This window comes from Sander vitreus, chromosome 15 (assembly GCF_031162955.1).
Source record: "Sander vitreus isolate 19-12246 chromosome 15, sanVit1, whole genome shotgun sequence".
NCBI lineage: Eukaryota > Metazoa > Chordata > Actinopteri > Perciformes > Percidae > Sander > Sander vitreus.
In genome coordinates this window covers 7,965,986-7,975,664 of record NC_135869.1, presented here as the reverse complement: position 1 = coordinate 7,975,664, position 9,679 = coordinate 7,965,986, and the positions used below count along the sequence as shown (strand labels likewise).

General features: G+C 40.1%; 1 protein-coding gene and 1 long non-coding RNA gene across 3 annotated transcripts; one reads left to right on the top strand and one right to left on the bottom strand.

Annotated features, from left to right (window-relative positions):
• Window positions 1–124: 124 nt before the first annotated feature.
• c15h16orf89 (chromosome 15 C16orf89 homolog) lies at window positions 125–8,924 on the bottom strand. The gene is made up of 8 exons (XM_078268828.1): window positions 8,603–8,924; window positions 6,710–6,862; window positions 5,657–5,807; window positions 4,449–4,566; window positions 3,276–3,438; window positions 2,948–3,052; window positions 1,664–1,753; window positions 125–1,076 (listed from the first exon to the last, which is right to left on the bottom strand). Exons 1-8 carry the CDS (start codon window positions 8,778–8,780, stop codon window positions 973–975), a joined length of 1,062 nt encoding a protein of 353 aa, XP_078124954.1. The 5' UTR covers window positions 8,781–8,924; the 3' UTR covers window positions 125–972.
• LOC144529632 (uncharacterized) lies at window positions 3,335–7,830 on the top strand. 2 transcript variants are annotated; one of them, XR_013503035.1, is made up of 3 exons: window positions 3,335–3,423; window positions 5,660–5,878; window positions 6,718–7,830. It is a non-coding gene; the product is annotated as an uncharacterized LOC144529632 (long non-coding RNA). The 2 variants fall into 2 exon arrangements; XR_013503034.1 differs by having other exon boundaries at window positions 5,660–7,830.
• Window positions 8,925–9,679: the final 755 nt, after the last annotated feature.

Below are 9,679 nucleotides of genomic sequence, written 5' to 3'. Positions count from 1 at the left end.
CAGTGTGCTTCAAACAAACTGCTTGCCAGATCATCGAACATCATCTGAAACCCCTCAAACCTTTCAGATGTCTGAATTGGGGGACAAACATGCCCAATTTATGCACAATTACGAGAATTAGAACCATGTTCTAACATTTTCCTTTAATGCATCACATCTTGTTATACATCCTCGAAAAATCAACAGGTGTATTTTTACCTAAATTGGGGTCTCTCCTCTGCAAACCTTTTCTCTCTGACTGATCACAGAGCAGCCCAAAATATCAAATTACTTTACAATTTATTTTTACATCAAATAGGATAAACACTACCAACCAGGAGATGACATCACGATTACCGCTGTCACTATCTATCCCTTGCGAAACTAGTTAAGAAGCTGTGTGGCAAAAAGATGAATCTGACCCATTTTATTTTGTAATACTTAGTTTTTTGTAATACTGACTGATTTCATTTAGAAAAGATACATTCTTAAACTGGCTTGTTGCATCACAGATCAAATAACATCCTGAAGACACTGCCTGTCTATATCTTAAGACAACAGCAGCATCACCATGTCCAGCTGCACGTGGACAGCAACATGAACTGCATGGAGATCAGATTTACCCTTTTTTAACTCCTCAAGTTATTTGTAATAATCTGCTGGATCGGAGCATCCCTACTTTGAAAAGACATCTTTTTTGGGAATGATTAGATCGCTAACTGTAGGTCAGATACACCACATAAGGATTACAGCATCGTCCTCATTATATTTATAAAATATAAAAGGTAGAAGAAATCTTTTTTAATTTTGTGTCAAACGGCCACATCCCAGCGTTTAGTTAAGCATTTTCATCATCTTACAACTTATGTTCATAAAGCAACATATTGTGTCGGGAGTCCAGTCGTAAAAAGCATCTCTACCTGATGGTCTACAACATTACGATTTGCTCGTGTGAACACACCTGTGAGGATGCCGAGGGTTGGGTGGGTGCGTTCAGGAGAGCGGCCTCTTGGTTATGTCCTGTTCTGTCAGGTAGTAGTTCAGATATCCTCCCAGAGCACCAACAGCCACTGCCGTCATGTGACTGGAGCAGCCATCTGAGAGACCAGACAGAAACCAGATGGAAGAGTAGGACAGTAAAGGGAAAAGTTCACCCCAAAATCAAAAATACATATTTTTCCTCTTACCTGTAGTGCTATTTAGCAATCTAGATTATTTTGGTGTGAGTTAAACAGTGTTCGAGATATCGACCATAGAGATGTCTGCCTTCACTATAATTCCCAAATATAATAGAACTAGATGACACTCGGCTTGTGATGCGCAAATGTAGGAACTATTTTCTTTCTACTAGAACCCCGCTTCAAAATATCCACACAGTGTGGTATACCAATTTTAAATATACAGATACAGGTGAAATTAAAATTAACATTTTGGGGGAAAAGTAAGCACTGGTACAGGAAACTGAGCTTAAAAAAATTAGAGTCAAAAAACATTTCCTCTGTCTTCTTTCGGCACAAGGTGGTTAGCATCACACACTAGTGTACAAATCCCTAAATTTAAGAGTGATAAGTTTATGAATCGGAGCCACAGTGTTATAACGCTCCCTGTTTGATTTTCAGTGGAGAGAGCTTTCTGTGGGATGGCAGACTTATATTATACCAGATCTGTCAGGTCCTAAACTGACCTGGAAGTATTTTCTCCCTCCTCTTCACTCTCCTGTGCGGCTGCAGCTGTTCCAGCAACTCGTCTCCAATGATCTGAGAGATAATGTTCTCTGAGAAGACAAACAGCAGAGATGATAAACTGTTGGGTTACCCATTGTATACAGGTAATAATCTTAGTCCGGTTCAGGCTGTTCACAGACACCTGCTAAGTAACAAAGAAGTTCTCATTTACACCACCTGTTAAAATCCTAATTTCTTTGGCTAACCTGTAGGGGTGCATGATATATCGACTCAATATCGTAATCACGATATCACGTTGCGCAATATTATATTGAAAGTATCGTGATAAGTATACAATATTTTATTTATTTTGTGGAGCGCTACGTCGCATCCGTTGGCTGTGTTGCTTAGTTGTGTTTGATTTAGAGCCCGCTTGAAACGCTATAATGATCATGTTTCATTGGCCAGTTACCGTGCCACTTGCATATGTTAGTGCACGTCATCGCACGGGTCCACTACGTGACAAACCCTATGGAGCGTACCACGTGTGTGCATATTTCGACAGAGTGACAGTGTAAGTGAAGAAATAGATAGAGACAACAAAACGGAACGAATCAGAGAAGCGAAAGAAAAGTTGTGTCCTGTTCTCTTTATTTATTTATTTTATACTGTACAACCAGTACAACATGTCCTGTTCTGTAGACATGGTCCTTATTTATTTATTCATGTTGTACCAGTCCAATATGACTGTCAGTTGAAATAAACCTTGTGTTTGTTATGAATCTATTTTGATGCGTTTTCCCATAACTTTTGTAATTTTACATATATTTAAAAATATCAAAATGAATATTGATATCGCAATATTCATAATCAATATCGCAACATCACATTTTGTCAATATCGTACAACCCTACTCACCTGTGATAAAAAGAAAATGGAACCAGATTTTGATCTGTTTTGGAGCTCATTTATCAATCTATTGTGATCTAAACATACAGAAAAAACTATGAACCAAGAAGTTAAAATCCAGAACGGACACAGTCTGAGAGTGGAGAGTCTGTAAGATGTCACAAATAAGTCAAATAATTCAGCTCTTGTGGGAATCAGCCCACGATACCAGAAAAATGGAGCGGTATAAATGATTGACTCATTTATGTCCACAAAACAGTGTTGATAATTTGAGATAACACAAGAGATTAGACTTAAATAATCAATTTGACAGCCATGCTACCTGAAAATAATGACATAATTATGATTCAGATTGCATTTAACTGGATTTCTTTAACTGCTGTTCAAATACTCACTGTCTCTCCCAAAGCAGCCCACTTCCTCATCCTGCAGCCCGAGGATATGCTGCAGCCAATCAACTTTGTAGAAGTCAGAGAAACCAGCCAATCCACAAACCAGGACTGTTGACGGAGAGCAGAGGAAGTCAGTCAAAACACTCTTCAATTTCGAGAGATTTACACTTGTTCACAGTGCAGTTTCCCTTCTGTCTGCACTTACTAGAGGACAGTATCTCATGAAAAGACACATTAAAGCAGACTGAATCAGCTTGAATCAAGAAAGTCTTTGATTAAAGGAATTACTGCACAGAAAACAGAAACCCGTAAAACCCTGGTAAAAACTCACTGTTTTCAATGAAGATGTCCACCGTCTGCTCGGTCAGACCGTCCCTGACGATGTCCTGGTTGGTCTTCATCATGTTGGAGCAGAAGATCTTCTGGTAGCTGCGTTCAGTTATGTTGGCTCGGGACGCTCGAGTGTCGCCTTTCAGCAGGTTGGTGCAGCCTCTCTGAGGCGGAAACACAAACCAGTCAGCGTCGAGGTTATAAATAAAGCAATGATTCTGCTCAGTTATTCTATTATAATACTCTTTTTATCTTTGCATCTGCTGAGAATACAGTGAGTGTGCAGGTGTTTTTTAGGGTAACTACATATTAAAAGATGATGTATGCTGTATCTTTTCTTCAAGATGCTGTTGGTTTGAATGCCCTTCACGTTGTTTTGGTTTTTGGCAGCCGAGTCTGTAATGACGTGATGTCAGTCAACGCTTTGTTCCACCGCACCATATTTCAAAAATGACTGACGATTCCCGCTCTCCGCCCAGAGCTAGATGATCAGACTCTTGTATCTGTGCGTTGACTATGTCGCTAGAATCTGAAGGCAATTAGCTTAGCTTAGCTTAGCACAAAGAATGAAAGCAGGGGGGAAACAGCTAGCATGGCTGAGTCCAAGGATCACAAATACATCTACCAGCACCTTTGTATACTGCTTAAACAATCAAGATAAATTGTGTAAAAGGTACTTTGTTTGGGGGGGGGGGGCACATGCAGCCTTGTTCTCATGCACCATGAGGATGGAGGTTGTGCAAGTTTCATACTATTCCACTGATTGACGATAATAACGTGACGATAACGTGCCAAGAAATGCAGCAATGCACATCTTAAATTCTTTTAAATATTGTCTCTGGGAATGTTTTAGGAAGAAATATTCAATGTGTCTTTAGGCCTCAAGGATACACACAATGTAAACATAACTTTAATTGTCGACCAAAAACCTACCTTTAATTAGTGAGCTTTGGAGGTGTTGATATGCTAGCTGGTTCTCCTCTCTGCTTCCAGTCTTTATGCTAAACTAAACTAATAACCTCCTGCCTCTAGCTCCGTAATGCACAAGCATGAGATTTCTCTGCAACAACATTAAGTGAGTTTCTCCTAAAATATCAGAATATTCCTTCATGCCTTTCAACTCCATACCTCATACTCGGAGTGCCTTAGAAATTAAAGAAAATAACCATCTCACCATTTTTCCGATCATGAAGTAGAGCAGCTGGTGGGACAGAGAGTAGTGTGGACAGCCGAAGCGAGTCATGGTGTCCCGGCAGGGTTTGGTGACGATGCAGGGCGTCCCGTTCATCTTCCTGTTGAGACAGACGCACATTAGTTCCCTCACACTGAAACTACATTATTCTTTGTTTTGTGCGATTAAAATCAAAATTTACAGTGAAATAAAACAAAAAAGCAGCAGCAAAATCCTAACCTTTAAGCAAGTGTTTTATTAAAGCATTTATACTGTACTGTACTGCCTTTATACTGTATTAATGAAGATGTTTTGGATGAATAAAGTTGTTTAGCTCATGTTTTTATTAGAGAATATTAACTGTTAATTACATTATACTTTCAATTACAATGCTTTTTTAATTTAAAAACATACAGAGGACATGGAGTACTATTTTTAGCCCTGAATAGCATCTGCAGATCCTCTCAGGCCCCAACAAAGCTCCACCAATCAGAGGGTAGGGCAGTCTGACATGGCATTACTCTGAGGGCATAGTAATAACTGAATTATTATGTTTATAATAATTATATTTTCCCAGAGCTGCTCTTGTCCAGAGTTCGGCAGCCTGACGGTCAGAGGATGCTGTTTAGAGAGACTATCAGTGCCTTCCAAAATGACACATTTTATTATTTTCTAAACTATAGTTTAGGTCTAGTAAGATTAGGCAACTAAAACATTTGTGTAATGTTAGTGAAAGAGTGGTCTATACTCGACGTTCCACTTCCGGGATTGTGCCGTTGCCGACGGAAATTCCGCCGGATTTCACTCTTTTCGGCCGGATATCCGTTGCTTTGAGCTTCTTTTGTGTTGGCGTTTTAAACTCGGTAGATTTCTGAGGACTATGGTTAACTGCTCCTCAGATCTCTGCAGGGTAAATCCAGACAGCTAGCTAGACTATCTGTCCAATCTGAGTTTTCTGTTGCACGACTAAAACAACTTTTGAACGTACACGTTCCACGTTTTCCACGTTTTTCTCCCATCCTATAATGCTGTGTGGACTAGCCAGACCCTCCTTCACAGCGCCGCAGTGGAGGAAGGTCTGGCAATGCGAGACTAGTGAAAGAGAGAGGTGTGGGTCGTGAGCCGAAGTCACATCCCTCCTCTGAGATTTCTGGTGGGAAATAAAGTCATGCAAAGTGTGTGTTGTTCTCTGTGTTGGTGTGTGTTGGTACCAGGTTCCCAGCAGCAGGGTCAGGCATTTGTCGCTGAGCTGCTCGTCGTAACACTCGGTGGTCATGGTGGAGGGATACACCAGGCTGGGATCAGTGGAGCTCCACTCCTGAGGAATCAGCCAGAAACTCCATGACAGCAGGGGTTCAAACTCTGCAAACACACAGGAGAGGAAGGACGCAAGAAACTGTCATCAGTCATCAGAAGGCTCCGTTTTCATACAGGTACAGTCAGTGGTGGAAGAAGTATTTATCCTTTACTTCAGTAAAAATATTAATACCACACAGTGAAAATACTCTACTACAAGTAGAAGTCTTTACTTAATTACAATATGTATTACCGAGTATTACCAGCAAAATGTACTTAAAGTACCTAAAGTAAAAGTATGTATAGTGCAATGTTCCCTGTCAGTGTTTGACTATTATATCTAATGTTTCTGGATTAATATTACTGCTACATTAATGTGTATGTTGCATTTTACTGCTGTAGATGTTTAAGGTTGTGCTAATTGTAACTCCTTTATTTCCTGTTGAGTGGTTTAATCTACAGCAATGCATTATATTGTATAAGATCATTATATGTTTGTACCGTCGCTGTCCTGTGAGAACCACGCTTCTCTAGAAAGTCAACTTTTCATGGTTTCAGAATGACAGCCCTGTTTTCAGCTTTGTGACAATACATTCATCAGCTGATCCAAAAAGGCTTTTGATAGATAGATAGATAGATAGATAGATAGATAGATAGATAGATAGATAGATAGATAGAGAGATAGGATCATTTATTAACACATAAAGGAACACTGCATCCTAAAAGTAGCATGAAATACTCAAGTAAAGTACAAGGACCTCAGACAGATGACTAATTGTGATTTCAGTTGCATTTCACATGTATTAACCGTTTATTTTATTAATATTAGAGGCTTTCTGAGCTGACTGTCACAACACTCTTTGTTGGCATATTGTCAAAAACGTTGTATTTCCATTTCATGCTTCACAACTGAGTAGGTTTACTGCTTTACACGCCAGAGGACTTCTAGGAAATTAAGTCCTTCTCACCTTTGTAGTATTTGGGGTCGTCCTGCTGCAGGGCAGCGACAGCCTTCTCGAAGCTTTGGTCGAGACGTTTGACCAGGGCGACGGCCGAGCTTCTCTGAGCCCAGCTGACTGGGTCGCTGTGAGGCCATGTCCGAACTGCCTCCTTCAGCTCAGCTGAAACACAAAACAACAGACTAAGGATCAGTGGCTCTAAGAGAAAACACATTCTTTGCACAATACATGTTCACTCATTTGTGTGAGAGGTTATATGCAAATGGAAATGTATTAAAACTTAACATTTCCAGAACAAGTCCTGTGTGTCAGAGTGTCTGTGTGAACACACACTGTGTGCACTAAGTCCAAGAACACACACTGTGAATTGGTTGCAGCTAAACTAAGATTGTGAACATGGTAAACATTATACCTGCTAAACATCAGCATGTTAGCGTTTAGCTCAAAGCATTGCTGTACCTTAGTACTAGAGGTGTTGAAATGTATCATTGCATCGATGCATCGCGATGCGGACCTGGACTATTCTGCATCAATGCAGTGACAGACCATAATGGAGTATTGCCTAATGATTTTACTTGTTGATTTTCCGGTCGCTACTTCTTTCTTTTTTGCCTTTTGCCTGTTGTCTGCTGTGTTCAGACTCCACCACATTCAGGAAGTGTCTTTTTTTAAGTGCAGATACAGTTAAAAGGGGAGTTCATATATAGCCGACTGCTGGAATTTGTTGATGAAAACCAGGAATATATAATAATATTGAGGAGGTGACGCATCGCAATGCATCAGGATATCGAATCGTATCAAATTGTTGACAGGATAATCATGATGGAATAGAACCGTGAGACCGGTGAAGATTCACACCCCTACTTAGTACGGCCTCACAGTGCTGCTAGCATGACTATACTCTCCAGGCATTTCACCATTCAAAGCCTGGTGCCTGCAGCCAAAGCAGCCTGAGATAAGAGAGACCGAGATAAACCACTGGCACTTTGTGTGTGTTACCTGTCTGTGTTATTCCCCTGCATGTCATTCTGTTATATTTGTACTTTTGTTTCTCTGTAAGCGTGCTTTGTCCATAACGTACGGTTTGTGACAAAGAATTTCCCCTTGGGGACAATAAAGTCTATACTATAGACTCTTTGCAGTTACAAAAATATGATGACAAATATTTAAACTAAAGAAAAGCAAAAATGGTTAAGGAATAAGAACAAAGCAGGGCAAAGAAGAATCAATAAAATGTTTTTCAACTTTGTAATCATACACAGATAGATATAGTGTGTCTGTCTGTTTGCAGTGCGTCATGTCAGCCACACTATTCCAGAATTAGCCATCATTGTTACATGTATACAAACATCTATGCATATCACACATTTAGTTAGGTTAAATAAATGATTTAATGAATTAATGACTGAACTGATAAATGGATTTGGGAAAAAACAACATGAAATTCAGTTGTTCTTCAAATTAAGCTAAATTGCTTGGTGTCCTTTTGAACGGTCAATCACTATCCAATATTACTTGAACATGTCATCAGAGTGAGGTAGGGCTTCTTGATGTGTTTATAGGTCCAAAGTTTCTATTTTACTTGGCAACACATTTTCTTTATAAAAAATATATAGCAGAGATCCTTAACAAGTTCTAAAAGAAACACTTAAGGTCTAAGGTTTTCTTTGTAATGTACCAAAAAAGTGTCCCAAATTAACTGACTTCACCCCTAGGCCTAGTTGTGTGCCTATAATGAATATTCCAAATAGTGACCCACATTATCTAAAGCCACTCGTGATGAACAAACAAAAAGAAAGTGCAGATATTTTCCAGATGTTTCCTGCGGTTGAAAGGACACCAAGAGGACGCTCCTGCTGCAGCCTGTTTCCTATTTCAGCAGCGCAGGATGTGTTTACGTACCCTGCAGCATGAGGAACCCGACCACCCCGTCCAGGTTGATGTGCTCATGTTGCCGCTCCAGGAAGGATGCTCCCCTGGAGAGGCTGCCCAGGACGTCATCGATCACCTCCGCCTGCGACCGCAACACTGCGGCAAATAGAGCCAGCACGGCGGCCACCTGGAGTCCCGTTGCCCGCATCTTCTCACTCGGAAAGTCCCAGTCTGGATTCTCGAAACCGAGAAAAACGTCTCTCCTCTAACGGGAGTGTGTGTGTGTGTGTGTGTGTGTGTGTGTGTGTGTGTGTGTGTGTGTGTGTGTGTGTGTGTGTGTGTGTGTGTGTGTGTGTGTGTGTGTGTGTGTGTGTGTGTGTGTGTGTGTGTGTGTGTGTGTGTGTGTGTGTGTGTGTGTGTGAGTGACGTCAGAAAGGCTGTCATTACGAATTCCAAACTTAAAAGTAGGCCTATTTCTTTTTTTATTTCTGAGACACATCATTTGCATATTTCTACACTTTTACCTCCACGATCCAAACTCCAAATTACCAAACAATAACTCTTAAAAGGTTCAAGAGGTACTCAGATATTCTACTTACAACTACAAGTACTGCGTTCAAAAGTTGTTGTTTTTTTTTCTATTATTTATATTTCAGTGATCTGACACATCTTGTTTCAATGACAGTTACTGTACTTTGAAATGTGGAATTAAAACGCCAAATGGAAATTTGTCTGGTTTGATCAATCATTGAACTATATATATATATATATATATATATATATATATATATATATATATATATATAGCGTTTGCCTCCGACGGGCCGCGGAAGGGAAAACGTGTTTGCGATTACGCCATTCTGACGCTTCTACTGCCTCTGGAGCACCGCCGGTGGTCCGCTGACTCATTGCTATCTGGGTAAGTAGGCCTACTGGTGTAGCAAAAGTAGCCTACTCATTATGCAGAATGGCCCATTTAAAAATAATGTATATTGGATATAATTAGGTTACTGATGCATTAAAGTGTTCATGACTTGTATTTTGCAGCTGGTAAAACTGCAGTTAAAGGACTACTTTATTTACTGCATCGTATTATCTTACTTAATC